This window comes from Biomphalaria glabrata, chromosome 7 (genome assembly GCF_947242115.1).
Source record: "Biomphalaria glabrata chromosome 7, xgBioGlab47.1, whole genome shotgun sequence".
NCBI classification, from domain to species: Eukaryota; Metazoa; Mollusca; class Gastropoda; family Planorbidae; genus Biomphalaria; species Biomphalaria glabrata.
In genome coordinates, this window is record NC_074717.1 from 2,600,969 (window position 1) to 2,626,287 (window position 25,319).

The window sequence follows — 25,319 nt, forward strand, 5'->3', positions numbered from 1 at the left end:
TTTCTAGCGGTGGTTGATTTTGAAACCAATACGATGCAATGCCCACTCATTTACATCCTATGACCTTAAAACCATCCATTCGAATGACTTATTTTTTTTAAGGTACGATCTTTACATTGGAATGTCTTTGCATTTAGATTACTTTTTGTCCAAAAAATGTCTTATTAGCTGGAGGGGGGCCCTCCAAGATGTTCTTGAACCCGGGTCCACGGGTACCTTGCTACGGTACGCCACTGCTGTTGAGTATTATTCTTATAGCATTATAGGTCTAGTGCTAGAATGTCTGATCAAAAGGCCTATCGTTTGTATTCTGTAGATTAGACTACTAGGCAGTGAAATAATTAATTTAAATTTAAAGTATTAAATTCGGTCTCGTTCTTTTTGCAATTTAAAAAAAAAATATTTCTATAGATAAGTGAGTTATAATTTTAGAACTATTGTAACTGGAATGTAAAAAAACTCGGAGCTGCAATAGATCTCCTGGTTAGGCGAAACGAATAATTAGATCTTGATAAACTCTACATCTACAGCATGGCTACCTCTCTAGAGCAAATTTTGGCGCGGCTGCTTGAGTCTGATAATGAAATAATTCAAAAGGTATTCACGCTACGGTATTTCAGTATTCTAGGCGGTACAGCTCTATAATAGTCTATACGTCTATTTTTATTTAATTATAATTAGATCTAGACTACTTTAAATTTCTGAGTTCAGTGACAGTTCAGTGTCTGTCAGTAGTGTCAGTCTCACTGAGTCTGTGAACTCTTTGACCTGTCTCACTACTACTACTACTACTAGTGTCAGTAGTGAAGTGGTAAGTGACTAGTGTCTCTGACTCTCACTTCAGAACTGAGAACAGTGAAGACTGCGAGTAGATCTAGTGCAGTCAGTGAGTCTGTGACTAGTGTGACCTGTCTCTCAGATCAGTTTCACTTCAGTGAAGGCTGCGAGCAGTTTAGATCTAGATCTAGTCCTAGTGACAGTGCTGAGTAGTGAGTAGACTCAGTAGTGAAGTCAGTGAGTTGAGACGAGTGAGTCTCACTCAGTTGACTCAGCCTCACTGGGCTTCAGCTTAGGCTTTAGGCAGCCTTATACTTAGGCTTACCTTAGCTTAGCCTTGCCCTTGCAGCTTTGTCGCCATTAGTCTTTACTTTTACAATTACATGATACATCATCATCATCTGCCCTATTCTATACTGGCATTACTGCCTATAGTCTTATAGTATAGCCTATATGGCTATAACTATAATATATAGTCACGCTTGCTATAGAGTCACTATAGACACTATAGTAGTCTATAGGTTGCAATGCCTGAAAAACAAAAAGGGAAACTTTACTTTTTTCTTACTAGAGACTAGATTAGATCTAGATCTAATTGAGTCTTTGAGAGGCTCAAGTCCTAAGTAATTATCCTCACTTGCAAAACTCTGTACAGCAACTAAGAAACCCTGCTGCTGTGCGCAATGGGCTGTAATGCAAATGTCAACATTGATAAGGCTTCCCAAACCTGTCGAGACGGAGATCAGCAAGTCTTTTGTTTTCCATATTTGTGATTTAGATTGTTGCTAGGTCAGAGCATGATCATGATGGAAATTTCTATCATTCATATATTTGGATTTAAAATTTAGTTAAAAAATCTATAAATTTTGTTTCAAAAACTTAAGAACTGAACAAATCATTGTAAGATTTCTAAAGACAAGTTTGGTTAATAATAATATTAATATGCATGATGTGTAGGGCGTAATCATCTTCTTTTTTGAAGTAACGTCTGTATTATAAGATAAGTTAAGAAGATAGAAAAGTTACACAAAACAATACTTGTTAATAATATTCAGTCTGACAAACCAATTGCATGCAAATCACATTTAATAACTAGCCAACACTGTAAAAATGATGATCTGATGTGATAGAACACAGTAAGGTCCTCAGTTAGCTAAGGGGTGCCTGATTGAAATTCTTCTTAGTTTAAGGTGGTGCCACCAGCAACAGTTTGAGAAACACTGGTTTGAAAGAATGAGTGATAATAAGAGTTTTGTTGTAATGTTCTAATTTATAACCTAAATTTAAAGGCACCAAATAGAAGTGATGCAAACTAGCCCTAGCTAAGTTTTAAAAATAGGTGGCTTATGCGCTATATATCATCAACATGATGGTCCTTAGTTCCAGCCTTGTTCTCTGTTATCTCCTGCTGAAGACTTAGACTTAGGTCCTCACGCGCCGTCCGGCACATTGGGCGGCAAGCTGTCTCCATAGAGATCTGTCATTGGCAATGTATGACTCCCAAAATCCGTCCTGCTGAAGGTTTAGCCTAAAACAATAATCTTCATTTCTGTAGAAATGTCAGAAAGGCATAAACAAACAAACATTATCCCAGCTTCAATAATTTGTACAAAAGAATTACTTAGTAAAGAAAGCAACACAAAATATAGTTACTTTATTGACCGTCTTTAAATGTGTGTTGGTAAATTACAATAATTTCCTTTTTTTTTTTTGCTAATCTTTTTTAAATACAAAATGTTTCTGTATTGTAGGCAACCTTAGAATTGAAAGAAGCTTTCAAAGATCCCTCAACGATACAGACATTATGTCAGATACTTGGAACATCGACACAGCCTCAGGTAGATGATTTTTTTCAGTCAGGTCATACAAACTTTATAAATCAACATTTTGTGTAGAACATATCATGAACAACATGAAAAGTGTGCCATTTAGTTCATCGATGGTTTTGTTTTCATTGTTTTGCAGATTCGACAGTATGCTGCTGTTCTTTTAAGAAGAAAAATACACAAGACCAAGCAGTGGGCTAGCTTGGATACTGGACTCAAAGAAAAGTAGATTTTCCTAATGCATAAAATATATATATATACTCTAAGGGCCTATATGCTTTTTTATATACATTATTTATACTTAATTTATAGTACATTTTTTTCTATTACAGCATTAGAGGCAATATATTACAACTGCTTATACAAGAGACTGAGTGAGTTACTGAATCAAAATAAGTTTTAATCTTCACTTATTAGCAATTTAGCTTTTTAATTTATTTGTTAGTATGGTGAAATGTTTATTTTTATCTCAAGCTTAATTTAAAAAAAAAAAATCTTCCTGACTTTTTTTTTCTCAGCCAACGGGCCAGGGCAGCCATTGCTCAGATTGTTGGTGTAATTGCTCGTCTAGAAACTCCAACCAACAACTGGCCTGCACTTTTTGAATTCCTTGTAACTTATACGAAAGACCAAGATTCAGTTAAAAGAGAGGTTGGTTATTAATAAAGTGTGTGCCACTGCCAGAGGATCTTAAGGGATTGGATTTTGTCTGGATGTTTCCTATCATTTGTATAAATCCTCTAGGTTTTAAGAATCTGAAGAAAAAAAAAGTGGCTTTAAATGTATTAATTTTTTCTCTAAAAATAAAAATAAAAAATAGCATATATTTATATGTTTATTTGACTATAATTTGTCTCAATTTTTTTCCTTGTGGGTTGAAAATGTACTTTTTTTTTTTCTTGCCAGATCGGGATGTATGTCCTGTCTGTAGTCACGTCAATAGCTGCAGAACAGTTGAAACCTCACATGGTTTCTCTTCTGACACTATTAACAGAGACACTCAATGACAGGGTGAATCTTGAAGTCTGCTATCTCTCTATAAAGTGAGTTTTGTTTTCAATTCTTCATTTTTCACATTTACTCATTGTTTATGTTTTGTTGTTGTACATTTTTCTGTTTAGAATAAATAAAACAACATGAAAAGCAAAAGCGAAAAGTAGAACACTTTAATTATAAACATGGCCATAATATATTTAGACTGATGAAACTACTTTTGTATGATTCGGCTCTAGCCTTGTTATATTACATATTGAACACCAAATATCTATACCTTATTCCAAATATATATAAACCAAATGCAGTCCAAATTAAATTGTAGCTTTTATATAGCACCACTTTCATGCTTATAGCATGCGCTAGGGTCCAATCTCATTTGTGGACCAGGGGGGAGGGGGGTAACTGGGAGTTGGTTTTCATGATTCCTTTAGGTGCTCAGTAAACACAACTCTGCCAGAGTCTGGTGTCGAACCTCGAGCCCCTTTCATAGGTAGCCAAGCCTAGTTCAAGCCTACTTAGCCTCTCGACCACGCTTCCCATAATTTTCTTTCTAGATTTTTACTGTAAGAAAAAATGTTTCAAATATATTTTCAGAGCCATGACAGACCTGGTGTTTTACATTGGAGATGCGGAAATGGTAAGTGATAGAGTACTTTCACCTTTACCTGTTTCACTGTCGGGCTAAACACCATCTTCTTTCCTCTGTTCCTGCCCTCTGCCAGGATTACAGTCCCTTTCATTGACAATGCCATCCATTCCTTGATGTTATCCTCCTTTCTTTTTCCTGGTACTGTCCCCTGCAGAAAGCCTTTGCAAGCCCTGAGGCCTTACAGTCTTTAGTTGCTTTTTTTGACAGTTGTCTATTTGAACTTTTACTTTTCTTATAATATTGTCAAGTCATTTAAAATGACTAGATCTACATATAAATTATTTGTATTAGTTTATCAAGTCAGTAGTATTTGTCAGATGTTGACCTGGATTTTATGTGGATCTTTTTACAATTGAATTTATGGTACACCGAGGTTTGTTTTCATGTGAACATACGCAATGGATAACTCCAGGAACTCATTACTAGTTTTTTGTAAATTTGGAATACCATAAAAATGAAATAGACATTTTTGTGTGAAATAGTGAGTATATGAATTGATAAAAAGTAGTTCCTTGTTTATTAAGAGGTACACTGTACTGAGTAACATCCCCTGACCCAACCCTAATCTCCATTTGGATAGTAAAGTTTCCCCTTTCAGACCTTACGATCTATGGGGCAGATGATGTTAAGGTCATCTGTTTTTTTTTTTTGGCCAACGGTTAACGAGCAAGGTGTCATCTGGCCAGCACAACGACCACCGCCTTTACTTTCCCCATCTTAAGTCAGGTACCCATTAGAGTTGGGTGGACTCAGGGGTGCCCTAAAAATCACAAAGTTAAAAATCCCAGTATTCACCGGGATTCGAACCCAGGACCTCAGGTTAGGAAGCCAAGCGCTTAACCATTCGACCACCGCGCCCCCTCCATTTGGCTAGAGCTTTTCTTAAATCACTTGGGAATCCATTTTCATTCCTTCTGACCTACTGAGTTTTTATAACATTTTGTTTTTATATTGCTATATAATTGTCTCTAGAATTACTTTGATGTTTTGTGTCTCCTCAGAAATACATACAGAATGTAGTACCTCGGGTGCTGGAGGTTGTGCAATCTTTGGCTGCAGTGGATGAGGTAGGGTTAGGGAGTGAATTTTACATAAGATTAGTTCATATTGGAATTAGGAGTTTCATCTTTTCTTTTTTTAAATTCATTTAAAGTACTATTTTATTATAATTTTTTAATGAACATTTTTTTTTCAATAACTATTTTTAGGATAAAGCTTGTGTGGCTTTAGAATTTTTTGATGAGCTTTTGGAGTCAGAAGTGGCAATCATTGTGCCACATTTAAAACCTTTAGTTCAGTACTGTCTCCAGGTATGGTTGTTATTTTAATCATTAGCATACACATTTTCTTATGAGTTCAAATATTTTGAGAGTTGATTTCATTTTGTTAAAAACACATTAGTTACCCACAAATTTCTGTAAAATCTGCATTCTGACATTGGTAGTTAGTCCAAACAGCTGTTGTTTTCATTTTATAAATCCCAAAAATATAGAAGTCTATCTGTGAATGTGTGAGGATCTTTAAGACTTATTCATTCAGAATCTCAAATAGATCTGGTCATGTTAACAAAACAAAATCTTTTATCATGTTAGATAGAAAATGTATTTTTCTGTATACATGTTTAGGATAAAGGTGAGATGTCCCTAATGTTTGTCATAAGCATTCCTCATGGTGTAGTGGCAGCCATGTCTTCTAATCATATTTTGTGTTGATCTCAGATTGCCAAGAACAAAGATTATTCTGATGCATTAAGGGTCAAGGCCATGTCTTTTGTTTCTTCACTTGTGAGGTTAAAGAAAAAGGTCAGAGACATTTTTTTGTTTAATGTTGCCTTTCACTTCAGAGCAATATTATTTCAAAATTATTTGTTGAAGCTGATTGAATTTGGTTATAATTATGTGTTATGCTAAATCTCATCATTTGAGAATTCTTAACTTTTTTTTTAATTCCAATTTTTTAAAATTTCTTTTGTTCATGCCCAGACTGTACTTAAACATCATCTGGTTGACCCAATTCTTCAAGTTTTGATACCTATCATCTGTGATGAAGATGAGGAGGATGAAGATGATGACGAGGAAGTGGAAGCTCACAGTCCAGCGCAGTATGCTGTGCAGGTTGGTTCATTTATAGACATCAGCTGTTTTTTTCCCCTGATGCTTGTATTTTATAGACACCAGCAGTTTGTCTGCAATATTTGAATATTTGTATTTAATTGACATCAGCTGTTGGTCTGTAATGTATAATAGACAGTTTTTCGTTAGTTTCTTCTGTTGCATGCTTTTATTGTGACTTAATGGTTTGCTCCTGTTTGTAATACTAAACAGAAATAAGCTGTTCATTTATTTCTTCAATTGAATGTATTCATTGTTTCTGTCTGTGACTCTAGGTGGTGGATACAATGGCTCTTCACTTGCCAGCTGAGAAATTTTTAAACAAAGTGGTAAGTTCTAGTTGAGAATCTGTCTTTGTGTGGTTAATTTACAAATATTACACTGTCCAGTCTACACAGTGTTGTGTCGTTGTGTGGTTACTTTACAAATACTATACTGTCCAATCTTAAATTATCAGACTATCTCTAAGTGCTGCTTTCCTGTTTGTATTCTGCAAACATAGAAGTCTAACTGTTTGGTGACCTCACATGTAGATTGTGAGAAACTCATTCACATTTGTGTTAATCACTGTACATTAATTATATTTAATTAGCAATTTTTTAAAGTAATGGATATGCATTTTAAACATAGAAAATTCATTCTGTAGTCCTCTATCAGACTGTATATATATAGTTTTTTTTTTTAATTTCATAGTCATATTTATATTAATTTTGATATCTGTGCACATTTTCTTAATCTTGAATCATGGACTCTTAAAGACTCCTATGGTTGAAGCATGTTTAAAGAGCCCTGAAGCATCTACCAGGAGAGCAGCATATCTAATCATGGCTGTTATTGTTGAAGGTTGTGGTGACTTTGTTATGACCAGGTAATACTGACTTTGTTAGTTGTCACTATTTATTTGATGTGCTGTAAGGTCCACTCACTTTTAAGTATGTCTACTTTTTTTATGTATTGTAATGTGTCGGTGAAACAAATCTGCAACTTCCTTTTTACTACAGAATGCTATCTCAGATGTTACACACAGTTTGTCAAGGCCTGAGCGACCCGTCTCATATTGTGCGCAACGCTGCCCTGTTTGCTGTAGGGCAGTTCTCTGAACATCTACAGGTAATAAAGCATTGCTAGTGATGTCAGTGTAATAGACGCACTAAAAACAACAATAGTCTCAATTAAACATTGCTTTATTAGTCTTTATTCGTATCCTTTACTCCAGCATCTTTCCGACCCATTTCCACACAGTCCTGACTTACACACTTTCTTTGCTGTTCACTCATCCATGTAGAATGAAGGTCGACTGGTCATTTCTCACACAGTCACACACAATACACTACTAGCCACTCAAAGCAAACACGCTATCACAGTCAGTGCCAATTCAATTAGATTTGTTTAACTGTGAGATTTGTTGGTCTTTCTTCAGCCTGACATCAGCAAGTACGCCTCCGAGTTACTGCCCATCTTATTTCAATACTTAAATAAATCAATGGAAGAGATGGAGAAAAATCCCAAAGGTGTCGTCAAAAGTCACTATGCACTGGAAATGTTCTGTGAAAACTTAGGTAGGTCAATAGCACCAACTGTAAGATCTCACATGAGAATAGGTATTGAAACAAAGTCATTTTATTACCAGCCTCTGCTGTAGACTAATAAATAGTTAACATACTGAATAAAATGATTTTAATGCATACAAATTAAAAGTATCCACCGTAATTTAGTTATGTGGGTACATAGCTAGTAGAAATAGAAAATAGTTTTATTTATTGTAGTATATTCTGGAAACTTAAAGAGTTGCTTTGGGAAAAAGATAGAAACTGTATAGAATGGACATATTCCCTCCTACATAAAAAAAACATTATGTTGTCAATAGTACCAACTGAAAAGAAACGGAAAATGTTTTATTAAGTTGTTGGTGTGTTGAGTGATAGAGCAGCTGTGTGGAAGTGTAAGAGAGTGAAGTATTCTTTATATCCTAACACATAACCTCATTTCCAGAACAAAATCCACACCCTTATATTTAATTGGAATTAATTCATCAGTAAAATTCATAGCCTATATAACCTTAATTGGACTATAGTCAGCTCTAATATTGTACTTGGATTATTGGTATTAACTTATCTGTTATTTGGTTTTATTATGAAATGCTTGTACTGAGATGTCTTCTTTAGCTCATAAAGTAATGTTTTTGTCTTTGTGGCCAGGTGTTGGAATTCTCCCCTACTTGCCAGATTTAATGAGCTACCTACTTAATGTTATCAAAAATTGTCACCTCCACAAACCCAAAGAACTCGCCATTAGTGCAATAGGAGCAGCAGGTAGTGTAAAATAGCCAAAAATGTTTTTTATCAATTTCTTTAAATATGTTATTTTGAATCGCAAACTAAAATTAAATTATAGCTGTTATATAGCGCTACAATTCAGGAAGTTTTGTGTGTGTTATACTTGTAAACATATCAGTGTCGTTCACTAGAACATTTTATTTAGCGCATTCAATGCACTTACCAACTGGCAATGTTATTTACATTTGGCACTTCTACTTTGAAAACCACTGTCTCATTTCTGCAAACCTAAAGGTTTTTATATATCTACTTTGTATTGTTCTGGTACTTAACAGCTAATGCTGCCAAAGAGAAAATGACTCCATATTTCAAGGATATTCTAGAGCTGTTCAAAGTGTATTTGACAGGGGAATCAACAGAAGAAGACAATGAAGAGATGAAAAAACTTCAGTTGGCTGCCATAGGTCAGTGACACCTAGTAATCTTTTTGTCAAAAAATTTAATCAGTTCATCTTTCTCTTCAAATAAAAAAACATCTTTCTCTTCAAATAAAAAAACATCTTTCTCTTCAAATAATAGATGATCCTTCTCTTATAAAAATAAAAGTCTTTCACTCAAAATAATGAAAGTCTTTCAATTGAAATAATAAAATATCTTTATTTTAAAATAATACACTACAAATTAATTTTGTATCATGTTTGCTGTTTACAACTTGCAGATACTCTGGCTGTGTTTGCTAGAAGTATAGGGGCTGAAACGTTTCGACCTTTAGCTACTGAGTGCATCGACCTGGGTTTTAATTTACTGCAGTCCTCAACAGATCCAGATCTCAGGAGATGTGTGTAAGTACATCACAAGATTATGGCAGTAGGGACAAACATTTTGCAATCATGGACTTAGGACTTTTGATCTTTCAAGACCTGTTAACTTGATCTTTCAAGACCTGTTAACTAATGAATTACTTTAAAAAACTTGACCATGTAGTCGTGTGTAAGGGTTTTGATATCAAAACAAAACCTTTAATGAATTAAAAGAAATAGGAAGATTGAAAGAAAATTTGTGGCCCAATGCTCCATTGGAAGTCCAAAGGATTAAGAAGAAGATAGGAAATTTTTAGGAAATTGTATCATTTCTTGGATGAGACTTTTGGATTGATAGGAAAGAAAGCATGGATTATGATGGCCTACATTCTGAGACAATTTTACCTTTACGAAACATTTTGATATTCACATATAAAACAAACATAAAAGTTCACATTTGGATAGACATAGCAACATAGTTTGATTTCTTAGGATTGAGTAAAGCTGTTAAAAATGTATCTATTTTTTAAAGAGAGACAGTTGAAATGCTATGCAAAAGTGACCTTGGGATTTCTTGGTTTATTTAACCTTATTTTGATGGGTTTAGGTTAATCAACAATAAAATTTTCATTATTTTTTGTTTGTTTTAAAATTTTACTTGGCTTTCTTTCTAACTGTGCCTTTTTCCTTCTATAGCATGCTCAGCATGTTCTGGTCTAATCACTTTTGTGGACCTGTAGTATTTGGGAAGGGTGGGGGGCTGGTTCTGGGAGAAGTATTCCTTCTTACCTTTAGGTGTTCAGCAGGCACAACTTGATTCAGGATTTGAACTCAAGCTCCCTTGATAGTGCTTTAAATTTATCTGCTTTAATAGAAGTGTCCCTGTTAATAATATTAGCTATTGGACTTGCGCAGTGATTTTGATTTGTTCCGTGTGTTGTTGCAGTTACAGTCTGTTTGCTGCCATTTCAACTGTCATTAAAGAAGACATGGCTCCTTACGTGGAGAAGATTGTCAATGTGATTGTTGCGTCCATGAGATCTACTGAAGGCGTGAAAGTAAGTGGTTTCTCGTTGCTGTATAGTTCAATTTACTTCAGCCTGTAGCTTCATTAAGCAACTTCTGTTGAGGTCTGACTCTTTTGCTGTTGTTGTTGTTTTTTTAAAGCACAATTTATATTGCATTGCTTGTTGAAGTTAACTGAATTACCAAGTAAGGTAGTTGAAGATGGAAATTGTGTTATCTAGTTTTACTTGTGGACATGTTTGTTTTTTAACTGGTTAATGTGAATACTAACTATGGAAATAGATTATTTTTTGTTCTCCAATGGTAAAGTTTGAAATGGATTTACTTTTGTTTTATATTTGTAAATTGATAGGAAACACATAACTAAATATTTCACATTTTTAAATTACAGAGTAACACTTTTGATGACACTTTTGTAATTTGTTTTATTAATATAAAAAAAAATGAAAATAATTTAAAAAGTGAAGCTGTGAATTGAAAAGTAAAAAAGCAAAACTCAAGCTAGATGACTCAGTGATCACAAAGATAATTACTTGGTACCAGTGGGTCTGCTAATTTACATCTAATATCAGCCCTAGACTATACTACATTCTTTAAATATTAACTTCAAAAAAACAACAATTAATCTGTAATGAGCTATTTATTTTAACATTAAAAAATAACTAAATTTCAATCTAGACATAGCTACCAGTGTGTGGTAGTACCAGTACTTTGCTATTCACACTATATTTATTTCTTGTGTTGGTAGTTTTATCCTGAAGTTAAAAAAACTTTATCTATAATCTTTTTGTCAAATTTTCATAAAGATAATGAAGCTATAAGATGTCCTAAGCATTAGTTTTTCAAAAGGTAGTCTTAAGTGATAGATTCATTTTGTTTGTTGTGATCATTTTTGTAACATTGATTTAAACCATCTTTATAACATTATAACTTATACATATAAGCAAAACATTTATTAGTGATATTGGGGGATTTCTAAGTGAGACAATGCACACATGGACTTGTTGAAATGTTTATTAGCTAGCTCTGTTCCCATAGACTATGCACACGCGAGAAACTAGAACCACACAATGATTGAGAAAATAGTTTCTTTCCCTTTCAGCTAAGTAAATAAGGCAGCAGTAACATGCTATGTGCAGTCAGTTCAATCAAAATTTCCTCTCTCTGTTCAGGCTCACTACAAAAATGAAACAGAAATCATCACAGTGTTTGATGACGACGACTTGGAGGAAGATGAGAATCTGGAGAGTGATGGGGAGGATGAGAACTACCAGCTGGAAGGGTGAATCAATGTTTACTTTTTTTTTTTATTACCAGCTGGAAGGGTGAATCAATGTTTACTTTTTTTTTTATTACCATCTAGAAGGGTGAATCAATATTTAATTTTTTTTTATTACCATCTAGAAGGGTGAATCAATATTTAATTTTTTTTATTACCAGCTGGAAGGGTGAATCAATATTTACTTTTTTTTAATACCAGCTGGAAGGATGAATCAATATTTAATTTTTTTTTTATTACCAGCTGGAAGGGTGAATCAATATTTAATTTTTTTTAATACCAGCTGGAAGGGTGAATCAATATTTAATTTTTTTTTTATTACCAGCTGGAAGGGTGAATCAATGTTTACTTTTTTTTTTATTACCATCTAGAAGGGTGAATCAATATTTAATTTTTTTTTTTATTACCAGCTGGAAGGGTGAATCAATGTTTACTTTTTTTTTTTTACCATCTAGAAGGGTGAATCAATATTTACTTTTTTTTAATACCAGCTGGAAGGGTGAATCAATATTTAATTTTTTTTTATTACCAGCTGGAAGGGTGAATCAATGTTTACTTTTTTTTTATTACCAGCTGGAAGGGTGAATCAATGTTTACTTTTTTTTTTTATTAACATCTAGAAGGGTGAATCAATATTTACTTTTTTTTTTATTACCAGCTGGAAGGGTGAATCAATATTTACTTTTTTTTAATACCAGCTGGAAGGATGAATCAATATTTAATTTTTTTTTTTATTACCAGCTGGAAGGGTGAATCAATATTTAATTTTTTTTAATACCAGCTGGAAGGGTGAATCAATATTTAATTTTTTTTTTATTACCAGCTGGAAGGGTGAATCAATGTTTACTTTTTTTTTTATTACCATCTAGAAGGGTGAATCAATATTTAATTTTTTTTTTTATTACCAGCTGGAAGGGTGAATCAATGTTTACTTTTTTTTTTTTACCATCTAGAAGGGTGAATCAATATTTACTTTTTTTTAATACCAGCTGGAAGGGTGAATCAATATTTAATTTTTTTTTTATTACCAGCTGGAAGGGTGAATCAATGTTTACTTTTTTTTTATTACCAGCTGGAAGGGTGAATCAATGTTTACTTTTTTTTTTTATTAACATCTAGAAGGGTGAATCAATATTTACTTTTTTTTTTATTACCAGCTGGAAGGGTGAATCAATATTTACTTTTTTTTTTTTATTACCAGCTGGTAGGGTGGATCAATATTTACTTTTTTTTTATTACCATCTAGAAGGGTGAATCAATATTTACTTTTTTTTTTATTACCATCTAGAAGGGTGAATCAATATTTACTTTTTTTTTTTTTACCAGCTGGAAGGGTGAATCAATATTTACTTTTTTTTTTATTACCAGCTGGAGGGGTGAATCAATGTTTACTTTTTTTTTTATTACCAGCTGGAAGGGTGAATCAATATTTACTTTTTTTTATTACCAGCTGGAAGGGTGAATCAATGTTTACTTTTTTTTTTTATATTACCAGCTGGAAGGGTGAATGTTTGGTTGTCATTGTTGAAGTAATGGGTTGGAACGTTTAGGAAGATTTTTTTTTAACATTTTTAAATTGTTTTCTTATCTTGGTTTTTAATTCTAGGATCTCAGTTGAAAATGCTTACCTTGATGAGAAAGAAGATGCTTGTTGTGCACTCGGAGAAATAGCTTATAATACTGGGTAAAAACACTTATCTTGTAGCTTATAATACTGGGTAATTACACTTATCTTGTAGCTTATAATACTGGGTAAATACACTTGACTTGTAGCTTATAATACTGGGTAAATACACTTATCTTGTAGCTTATAATACTGGGTTAATACACTTATCTTGTAGCTTATAATACTGGGTAAATACACTTGTCTTGTAGCTTATAATACTGGGTAATTACACAACTAAAATAGTTATATTAAAGAAAACATTTTTACCCATAAAAATCTGTTTTCATCATCCCTATTAAATGAAATAATAAATCTTACCATCAAATATTGAAATTGAACCATTGATTGTCCATCTAGGATTTCATATCACTGGAGTTGTATCTCATAGAGGCAGCAGTTGTCAATAACTTTGACCATCTGATGCACTACGAACCAGATCATGAAGTGGTGCACTCAATCAATAGTTATTCCACAATTTTAATTAGCTAAACTGTTTTTCTTTCATGTTAGATTGACGTAATTGTCACTGTCATTTGCTCACTTATTAAAAGGCTCAGTTAAGCAATTAAGACTTCTGACAATTATAATTGAGATGCAGAAGAATTAACTCCCAGCTACTTAAGTGCGGATAGAGTTAAAAAGCCAAAACTTTATTCACAATATTCTCACTCTTCACTACATTCAAGAACATGAAGACCTTTTTTAAAACTTAGATTAGTAAACCTCTCTATTGTATCACATTTTGGCTATGTAACAATCTGTGAATTATTTTCAGTCGAGCCTTCATGCCACATCTCCAGCACTCTTTCCACGAAGTCTTGGAAATGGTGGGTTACCCAGCTGTAGGCATCAAGAAAAGTGCTTTCACCACTCTGTCCCAGCTGTGCCTTTGTGTGCACAGTGTACATAAAGAAACCAACTCAGAGGAAGCTGGCACAGGTACATGTCTTGTAGTGTTGGTACTCACTTTATAGCACGGCACACGCCTGATTTGACAATTGTAATCACCTGGAGCATAGACAATGTCATTTTCTCTTTGGTCATAAGCAAACATCTGCTACAGCTTGACAAATCATGCAGGCCTCTGTTCTTGTAGATACATAAAAGTCTGCAATATTCCCTAATTAAAAACTCCTAAGATGTGAATTTTTTGCTGTTGTTCACTAATAAACTATGTAGACTATAATTTTAACTATGAATTCTAAGTTTAAAAAAAATTATATTGTGCAGTTCTAACTGGCATGTCAAAGTCATCTGCCATCCATTGCCAAATTTAAACACAGGCTGGTCAGCCTCCTTCTTTTATTGACTTTTTCTAGTTATTCCATTTGATAGTGCACCTTGTATGTATGTATCTGGTTTATTTAAATTGATTTTTTAAAATTACCTTTTGTATTTCTATTTCTCCTAAGACGCAGCATTATAGCCCCCCCCCCCCCCCCATCACACACCTATCAATACATTAGGAAATTTAATTTGCGTCTTCTCCAGTTATTTTATTTATTAACTTTTTTAGCACTGAAGATGATGATTGTTGGAGTGGTTCCTAAATACCTAGAAGCCATTAGGACAGAGATGGACCGCACTCTAGTCATGACTGCTGTGGATGCCCTGCAAGAGATGCTCTTGAAGATTGGTCAGCCAGTGTTGTCCATTACTGGTGCTACTGATGCCATACTCACTGCCATGAAAGAAATATTTACACACAAGGTTAGTATCTAGTCAAATTGTGTCAGTAATTTAAATACCTTGGAGCTATTGTCTCTGATGAAGGAACAAAACCTGAACTACTGACCACTGTCAACAGCAGCACTTGCAAAACTCAAAACTATCTGGAAAGACAAAGGCATAGCCTTTGACACTAAAATCAGACTAATGTACATTCTTTTATGCTTGCGAATCTTGGACACTGACTGCAGATCTCTGGACGCTGACTACAGATCTTGAGAGGAGGATCCTAGCAAAGGAATTGAGTTGTTACTGAAAGATCCTAGGTATCACTTACAAAGACCACATCACGAATGAAGAGACTAGAAAGAAAATTAATTCAGCTATTGGATGCAACAATGACCTGCTAACCTTTGTCAAAAAAACACACAAACTTTAACTCTTAGGCCATATCACAAGGTCCTCAGAGCTTGCAATAACCTTCCTTTATGGAACAGTACCAGGAAAAAGAAGAGGCAGACAGAAAAAGTGATGGGAAGACAACATAACAGAATGGACAGGCCTGCCGTTGAAAGAAATTCTATTCAAGGCAAGAGACGAGAGGATTGGAGAAGATGTTTAACAGATCTTGTGTGGTGCCCCAATGGTTCTACAGACTAAGGGATAAGGTGAAGCTAGTGAATGACTTCATTCTGTTGAACTGTTAAGTACATTTGTTAACATTTATTTTCAGGAAGAATTCATATTGAATTTATTATCTGATACCTTTAAAGAGTCTTAGAACAGGTGATGCTTAGCTATTTTGATTCTGTGGTCAACTACTTTAGAACATTGTAAACCTTAAAAAAAATGCTTGATTCCTATAATTCTAAGTATCTACTAATTCAAACCCTGGCACTTTTCTTCACTAACCCAGCCACTTATACACATCTCATAGATTTGACAGCCTACACATTTATGTGTTTATTTTCTCTTTATTTATCCAACCTTCACAACTTGTGATCTGCCGATGCTTACATATTTTTTGTGACGCTGTACTACAATATTTTATAAAATGCTATTCACTTTTGGCCATTTGTTGACAGGTGGCTTGCCAGGATCAAGAAGATGATGAAGATGAAAGTGAGGCTGAGTTTGACAGCATGCTGATTGAATCTGCTGGGGATGTACTTCCTGTCATGGCAAGAATTATGGGAGGAGAACACTTCTTACCTTTCTTTACATCATTTGTCCAAGATTTACTCAAGAGACTGGTAAAGACATGTATTCATTTCATTGGATTGACTTGATACTGCAGTACAGTATGTTAACCTTAGTTGACGAATTTGGCAGGTATTTTCCTACTATGAAGCTCATTGGTTCGAGGAAACTGTATTTTGATAATAACTCCCTGTAGATGATATCAAATAAAACAAAACAAGCAAATGGCTAAACTCTACAGTTAGACATTTAGTTTTTGAGAAACAAAATGAGTGAGAGAAATACTTACATAGAATCACTTTGCAATATCATAGCTAGCAAACATTTAAGTTAGAGAATTTAATACATACATGTTCAGATTTAAGACATTCGAAAGTTGGATTGGAAATCATTCCTTTTTTATTTTTTCCTAATGGAGGTAAAATTATAAATTGGTAGCTTTTTTTTTGTGTATCTGGCGTGCAGAGGCGTGGAACTGTTGATAAACTATGTATTTTAAAAGGCATGTAATGGAACTGTTGATAAACTATGTATTTGAAAAGGCATGTAATGGAACTGTTGATAAACTATGTATTTGAAAAGGCATGTAATGGAACTGTTGATAAACTATGTATTTGAAAAGGCATGTAATGGAACTGTTGATAAACTATGTATTTGAAAAGGCATGTAATGGAACTGTTGATAAACTATGTATTTTAAAAGGCATGTAATGGAACTGTTGATAAACTATGTATTTTAAAAGGCATGGAATAAATTTGTTTGCACTTTTAGCATCGTAGAATCAAATTTCTAAGCCATGCTGCTTGTGCCTACATCTCTCCATATCACTTGTTCTATATCTTCCTAAAAACTTTCATTGCCTACAATGATGTCCCTTGAATGTAGACTGGATCTTAGAAGTTTAATTGTAAATATGAAGCAGACAACTGTTATTAAATTTAGAAAATCTCCCATAGAAACAGCTTCACAATATTTAGCTTTGTCTCAAAAGCCTTATTCACATTTTTGTCTATAATGCAAATCTTGATGATAGAACCATTTGTATAAACTGCCTTGTTGATAGCAATCAATAGTCCATCTTTTTTTTAAAATCATTAATTGACAATTGCGTGTCCATTTCAGACTGTAATCTATAGGGCAGATGATGTAAAGCTCATCTGTTTTATTGCTGATAGTTAACAAGGTGTCTTGTGGCTAGCACTATTACCAGTAACCTTAATTTTCCCTTCATATGTCAGGTAGCCATTAGAGTTGGGTGGACTCAGTTAAAAATTGCAGTTTTCAAACTCGAGGCTTTTACCAGTTGGCCACATTGACCTTAAATTAGTTAACTCAAAAATTTTATTTAAAAAAAAAAACAACCTCTATTGAATTGAACTTTTAAGGACCAAAATTTCTAATATAAGGTACATCATCATTACTCCTTTGAGTTCCTCATGGAACATAGGGCCTCGACAAAAACACGCCACTCTCCACGGTCTCTTGCTAGCTTTTTGATGGTGTCCCAGCCAGCTCTTCCCGGTCTTCTCTGCTTCTTCAAGTACACTGTGACGCCATGTTCTTTTTGGTCTTCCTCTGCGGCTTGTTCACCAGGGGGGGGGGGGTCCACTCTAAGGCCTAATATAAGGTGTACCAGTAGCTAATTATTTTTTTAATTGTTTTGTAATTTTCTCCATGAATTTTTATCCAACAGAAAGTCACCTCCTCAACAGCAGAGAAGTCATTTGCCGTGGGTACTCTGGCTGAGATTATAGAGGCCTGCGGTCCACCAGTGGGCTCTGCCTTTACCAGTGTACTGTACCCTGTGTTCACTCGAATGACCAAAGATGAGGACGAGGAGGTCCGCAGTAACTCTGTGTTTGCTCTGGGCGTGTTGGCAGTCAACGGTGGGGAGGCCATGCTAAGGTACATGTAGAAACAGGAGTAGGATATATTTAATTTTTTACTATTGTTGTACTGTCTTTGCACGAGATGCAGGAAAATGTGCGGGTCTCAACTAGATTTGCCTAGTCTTGTGAAACACTGCACTCATCCTTCATCTTTAGAATCGAAGATGTTGCCGTTTTTATCTATTCTATATCTAATCGAACTGTTAAATTGTTTGTACTCCTGTCAAAGAAAACTTTAAATAATAAAGTTTATTTTGAATTTATGAAATAGAGAAATCTTAAGCATAATTATTCTTAGTAATTGTTGATTTTTTTTCTTCCTTCTGAAATTGTAATCAAGTAATCTTATAGCACGCTAAAAAATAAGATTCAAAGTGAAGTATTTCTCTACTTTTGTTTTTATTGACTCCCAACATTTTTAAAAATCTAATTTGAAAAAAAAAAAAAGATAATTATTCTTTTTTAATCATCTTTCCAGCCATTACACAGATATTTTGAAAACTTTATTCTCTGTGATGGGTACAGAGTCTAACCCCAGAGTCTTAGACAATGTTTGTGCAGCAGTGTGTCGGATGATTTGGTTTAGTCAACAGAATGTTGCTCTTACACAGGTAGGTTGCTGAATACAGAACTAAAACTGTTGACTCCTATCTAGTCATTGACATGTCTTGATTGGTATTCACAAGTTGTTCAGGTACTTTGTTAATTTCTCAATATATCTAACCTTCATTAATACAAGTGACAATTTGAAAGGATGGTCTTGCCAAGAATCAGGACCGGACTATTCTTTGGTGCCTATCAGAAGTAAAATTGCTTTAGGCAGCTAGCCCACACTTTTTCTTGTGTCAGTAACTAAATACAATTAATTTACTGTTAGTTTTACTTGACAGCTTATTAAATTGGATTGTTATTGTACCGGAGAAACTTATTTTTATAAACCTGAAGTTTTTGTGAAAACTATGAATTTAAATATTTTATAATTTGTTTTCACTTTTGCTATTAGGCACTTCCTGTGGTCATGCAATTGCTGCCCCTGAAGGAAGACCTTGAGGAGAATGTGACTGTCTTTGGTTGTTTGACCAAGTTGTATAGAGATAATGTCCCTGAGGTAATTTTAATTTTTTATAGGGCCAACTATTTCTTTTCAGTTAAGAAAAACTGATCTATGTAACATTAGAATAGGATAGTGTTAAATACAGCTCAAGCTTGTGTACAAATGATGGCTGCCGAGTCAATGGTAAGGAAATGAACTATAAATGATTATATTGTCTAAGGTCATGGTCACAGCTGTGAAGAAATCAAAATGATTAAAGTAGATACATATATCTGTTTAAGGACGATTCAGAAGTTTCTGTGGCATTTTATGATCTCTTCCCTTCGCAAATTCCCATGTGACTCAAGAAACCAATTCTTGATACACAGCTGCGTTTGGTCACAGGTTGGGCATCTGTAATCACCAGGCACTGAGGACTTTCTCCCTTCTTTCGGCTTCTGGTGTGTACCCATCTGCAATTCGGGACCCTTTATGCTTTTTCTCCCTGTGGATCTTCCGGTGCCCCTCTGTTAGTGTCGATTTCTGAAGAGCTTCATGTTGTGTTTGCATGTACCATCAGTATACCGGTACCTTAAAACTTGCTTATCTTACAAAGATGGTTTTCCATGATGTCATGACAAATCAATGCTACTCACTTGCTAATGGTTGATCTGTTATGTTTGTATGTTGCAGAGCCTATGCATAGAGTGTGATATTAAAAAATGTTTCAAATTTTTGTTTTGTATGAAAACATACTAAAAAAGATAAATACCGTAATGACAACTTTCTGGTGAATGAAATGTTGAGCACATGAAAACAAAACTGATTGGGAAATGTTTTGTTCACCACAGTACTAAAGTATCGGTATGACTTTAAGTGCAGATGACCAAAGTATGGTTGAGTACCTGGGGAAAAAAACTATTTTGGCTCACTCTTGTTTATATTGATATAGTTTGCCCCCCTCAAACACAGATCCAATTCAAATAGATATTTCAATATTTTATTATTTTCTTCTGTCAACACTCTAGCATTGCTAGCTAATAATTTATTCCTTTTTATTTTACTTCTGCAGTTGACATTTCAGATTTATTAAAACAACTTAACAAATGATAAAATATCATAAATGTTTATTGTTGTATATGAAGTTTGTTGTTGTTTCAATAGAATAATAGCAATACTAAAATGGAATTATTATTAATCTGTTGGAGCTTTGAACTGTCCTTAAAATACCATTGTCCAACTATCAACTTTCACAAGAAACATTCAGCTTTTAGACTGCATAGAACTAGATAATGCTGTTCTTTTAGATTGGATAGAGCACTATAGCACTGACATTTACTATAAAAACCTTTGTCTTTGTCCATCTCTCATATTGTCCAATCATATTTAATATGTTAAGTCTTAGTCAAACTATCTTGTGTTTCTAACTTCTAAATATGTCTAATTTTGTTCTTCTAGATTATTCCTTTCATCCCTAAAATTCTGGGTGTTGCAGCCATTGTGATGAAAACAGAGAACATAAAAGAAGGTGAGTCTCAGAACTAAATAAGTGAACATTTTAATTCATTTAATGTGTGCACTTGAATCAATGTGGGAGTCTGAGCAGGCAGGTGAAACTAATTGGGTCATGTTGTATGTGCTACTTGTATAAGTACAGAAGTACATCCTCTGAAATAATTGGAAGAACATTTTGTTTATGAATTGTGGTTATTATTTCAAGAGTATATTAGCTAATGAACAGATGGGGCTAAAAATGTATAGAAGGCCTTGTATCTTTGATTAGAAAGTGATATGAGATTTGAGAGAGAAAGAGCTGTAGAGTAAATATAGAATTGTACTGGTCATAATAAATGTTGAAGCTGCTAAACGAGTTAGTTTTCTTTCCTGTTTAAGAATAAAATAAATGGACTTCCACATACTAGTCAGTCAACTTTCACTCATTCTTGGTGCATGAAGAGTTGTCTGAAAGGTAATGACTAAACGAATATTTGAATTATATATTATCATTAGTATTTTAAAAAGATAGGTTGCACACACACAAAAGTTAAACTTGACCTCAGTGACATGCTAATAAAGTTCAGGATTAGGTTTGTTTTGTGAGACCTTACATCATTGAGGACATTGCACGTGTTTTTAGTACATCTTTTTTTTAAAATAAAGGATGATGTTTTCTTTATTACACTGTATGAGTTCAAAGTGGCATGTCATATGTTAAATCTTGCTTTAAATTAGTTTTTTTCTTCTTTCATGTGTATTTTCTTAGGACATGGATCTTTATTGATCAGGATTAATGACTTTAAAAATGTGTTGTTTTTTACCCTGCCATGTTATATTCAATTAATCTGAAAGAGAATGAAAAGGGTGAACTAAATGAAGAACATTTCAATTTTGTAGTTTTTTTTTTGTTGGTTTGAACATTTTCCTGCCTTGTTATTTTCAATTTCATGTCATTCTTAGCATTAATCCAATATTTGACCATGTTTTGTAGATACTCAACTAGAGAATGCATGTCCACAAAGCTGTAAGAATCATTCATTCTGTTTGTCACCTTCAAATATATAACTTTGTTCTGTTCAAGCTGTGTTGTCCATCTTTTGTCAGTGCCATGCCTTCCCAGAATACACTGCACTTTTTTAAATTTCTGATTTCTTGATTTCAGTAGTTTATTTTTTTGTCTTGTACCATTCTTTATTTGACTGTTACTGTAGCAACTTGTGTTACTTCCAGAACTAAACTTAGCTTTGTAGATTTCTCACTAACATTTAGTTTGCATTGCTTAGTCTCTGGTCACTTTCAGCACTATTCTAATATTAATTGTGTGAATAGTCTAGTGTTGTTAGTTTGTATTGCTTAGTCTCTGGTCACTCTCATTAAAGCACTATTCTAATACTAATTGTGTGAATAGTCAAGTGTTTTTTTTTTAAATGTGTGCTTTTATAATGGCACAATAAATTGTTGAGAAAATTTTTATGATAAAACTTAGAGAAACTATGTTGTGGAAAGGCTCTATCATATTTTTCTTTTCAAGATGCCGAACTTGACAGGGGATGCATACGATGAATAGAAAAATTATATGATTAAATGTAACCCTACTAGGCAAACAAGATATCCATATAAACAATTCAAGTTCTACTGGGTCATTCAATACTTTATATGCACTAAAAATTAAACAAACATTCTGTCTTGATGTCTTGATCATCATTTAAACATTCCATAGTGTTTGCATTGTACAGCTATCATACTGCTACTACTAATCACACTAATAAATATTTGACTTTCATTTATTGCTCAACATTCTGTGATTACATATGTGTATATATATATGTGTGTATTGTATGCAAGTGTTCTGGTAGTATCAGTTACACAGAAATTTGCTTTCTCTTGTTTGTTTTTTGCTACCTTGTTTGTCTGTAGTGGAGATGTGATGTTTTTCAATTCACCTGCATTGTTGTTTGACAAAGTCAAATTCATCTTGCTTGCTCATAGAAATTTATGCTGACTTTTAAACATTATTTTTTTGTCAGCATCTTATTTTTTTTTTTTTGATGTAAATAAATGGGGTTATGTCGCAGCGTCATAGTAAAACTAAGATCTTAACTCAGTATGGCAAATTGTGAACTATTTGAGGAAGTAGATTTGTAGCAGCAATAGTTCACTAATTTAGATATGCATAGAACTTTATTTGCTGGCAGTAAAGGAGTAATAGATGTCTTGCATATAACTAGACAAATGCTCATACCTATTGTGTTAGCACCCCTGAGTGTGTTGATTTAAGATTATAATTAAACAAGGCAGTTGTTGTTTTTATCACGAAGTTGTGTGCTCGTATATTCTTGTATTGAATGCCATCAGCTTAATCCGTGAAAAACAAGCTAGAACTATCTGAGGGATTCTCTACCATTATCTGAATGAAATATTTCATTTGATTTGTGTGTTGATTCTTGATGTAGAATTTATTGCTGACACTTGATAGCATCTGATGTAGAATTTATTGCTGACACTTGATAGCACCTGAGAGGATGTAGTAATTAAAGGGTAAAGCATTTGGCCTGTAAACCATTTAGTCATTTTGAGTTCACATCTTTCTTCTGAAAAAAGTCATTTGAGATTCCTTTCAGCTTTTTGACGTGTTACCTGATGTTTGTTAAGCATCAAGTGAAACAGTTAATACATTGGCCACTTGACATCATCTGTTTAAAAGTTCCCCTTTCCTATCCATGGCCAATGTTTAACTCTTTCTCTCCTGATCGACGATACCATCCTTGGTTTGACCCCATTAAATTAACTTTTTTTTTTTGTTTCATAAACTTTAATTGGTGTTTTATAAAAAGGGCATGCATTTATCTATAAAAAATTATAACATTTTCTGATGAAAAGAAAAATGTTAATGAAATTTAACCCTATCAGTACAAATGGGAAAGATACAAAATTCTTTCTGAACATGGAAAATAATTACGGAGAGATAGGGTTAATGAAAGTGTCATGTGGCCAGCACATGTCAGTTACCCTTTAGAGTTGGATGGACTTAGTAATGTTTTTAAAAAGTTCACCCCCCCCCCCCTTCCAAAGCCTAGCAATTGTCCACAACACCTCTTCCATGTATTAGATACTTACAAAGTGAATCACTTGAAGTGAAATGTTTCACTTGGACTCAACAAAACCCAATGCATAAATATGTTCTGTTATTCACTCTCTTGATATCTTTATCTTGATCAATCTTTGCCTTTGAATATAACTTTGAGAAATGATATTATACAATAAATTATTTTGTTAAGATGTAACACTTTTTTTTTTATATCCCTTTCAGACGCTCAGGCTGTGATTGTGCAGTTCATACAGAGTGTGAAGGTTAAGTTTCCTGCCGAGTTTGACCAGGTGCGTGCCCAGTTGGAAGAAGAACTGGCCCTAGTTTTGGATGCATGCTTGACACTTCAGGTCAACCTGGCTCCAACGCCCTCATGATTTTCAAGACCCTCCTCATTAGGCAGAGGCATAAAAGAAATCAGACCTGATGTATAAAATTTACCCATGATGCATTTCTATAATTTTTTTTTTAAAGATGATATCTCATTTGTCTATATTTTTTTTTTGAGCTGTGTCAATCTAAGCATGTTACTGAAGTCAAATTTTTATCATTGAAAACAAAAAATCTAAAAGAGTCATTATTAATCTCATTGTCCAAGTTTTTTGTATCATGTTATGTAAACAAAATCCATTTCATATTAGAGACGTTAGCATCCTAGAATTGTAATGCTATAGAATGTGCAATGATGCACAAAGAAATGATGAGGCTAAGACTGACCAGTGGACAAGCAATTACACTGACCATTATATACTTGCATTCAGTGTCAGTGTGCAATCTTGTACCAGTGATTTTGTTTTGTTTTTTTAATTTATAAAGCTCTTCATGTACATACCACAAATTATTTTTTTGTTTTGTTTCCTTTTAACAATTTTAGAATCGGGAAGCTTTTTATTGTTGCCAACTTGCATATGTACTGATGACTAATCGTGCATGCTGGGATGTTTGACACTTCCTTTGCTTTACTCAGTCCCTCTTCGTTAACTCACCATTGTCCCCTTCCTACTTATGTTCTCTGTTGAGGGTGTGAACTGTCTGTCGCACACAGAAAAACAAAGCTAGTCCAAGTTGAAGTCTTATAAAATTTTCTTGTTAATTAAAACCTTGCTTTCATATATTTTTTTTTCTCATCTACATTGAAAATACATTAATGTATTGTACAAATATAACGACTGGACACAAGGCTGATCTATGTATGAACTGGGCATACGACGGATCTCTGTTTTGACTCCTTTTATTTAGGCACTTGAATCCCAGTGTAAAGCAATCATCGATGTGTAATATTTGTATGTTTACATATAAATTATTTCTTTACATATGTCATGTATGTGTTTCACAACAAGAAAATATTTAATATTCATCTGAAATTGTTATGTTTTTAAACTGAATGAAACTTCAGAAAAAAAAAATAGAGAAATAAACCACTCACTAATGAAAGGCAATTACTTCTATAGAGTGTTCATGAATCTAAACATTAACAAAAATTATTATATTTTTTGCTTGTAAAAACAAAACTTGAAATAAAACATGCTGTGGTTATC

At 33.7% G+C, this 25,319-nt stretch overlaps 1 protein-coding gene across 2 annotated transcripts; it reads left to right on the top strand.

The window, feature by feature from the left end:
• The first annotated feature begins 479 nt into the window (after positions 1 to 479).
• Positions 480 to 25,317, top strand: LOC106053797 (importin-4-like). Of its 2 annotated transcripts, XM_056035956.1 has the most exons (30): positions 480 to 597; positions 2,529 to 2,615; positions 2,743 to 2,828; positions 2,936 to 2,977; positions 3,122 to 3,254; positions 3,510 to 3,646; positions 4,194 to 4,236; positions 5,250 to 5,315; positions 5,457 to 5,558; positions 5,967 to 6,050; positions 6,231 to 6,362; positions 6,635 to 6,688; positions 7,118 to 7,227; positions 7,361 to 7,469; positions 7,780 to 7,918; positions 8,558 to 8,671; positions 8,971 to 9,099; positions 9,354 to 9,477; positions 10,382 to 10,493; positions 11,634 to 11,743; positions 13,347 to 13,424; positions 14,182 to 14,345; positions 14,923 to 15,116; positions 16,160 to 16,327; positions 17,968 to 18,179; positions 18,642 to 18,774; positions 19,167 to 19,271; positions 20,655 to 20,724; positions 21,685 to 21,717; positions 24,004 to 25,317. In XM_056035956.1, exons 1-30 carry the CDS (start codon positions 532 to 534, stop codon positions 24,156 to 24,158), a joined length of 3,291 nt encoding a protein of 1,096 aa, XP_055891931.1. In that variant the 5' UTR covers positions 480 to 531; the 3' UTR covers positions 24,159 to 25,317. The 2 variants fall into 2 exon arrangements, with proteins under 2 accessions (XP_055891931.1, XP_055891932.1); XM_056035957.1 differs by lacking the exon at positions 21,685 to 21,717.
• Positions 25,318 to 25,319: the final 2 nt, after the last annotated feature.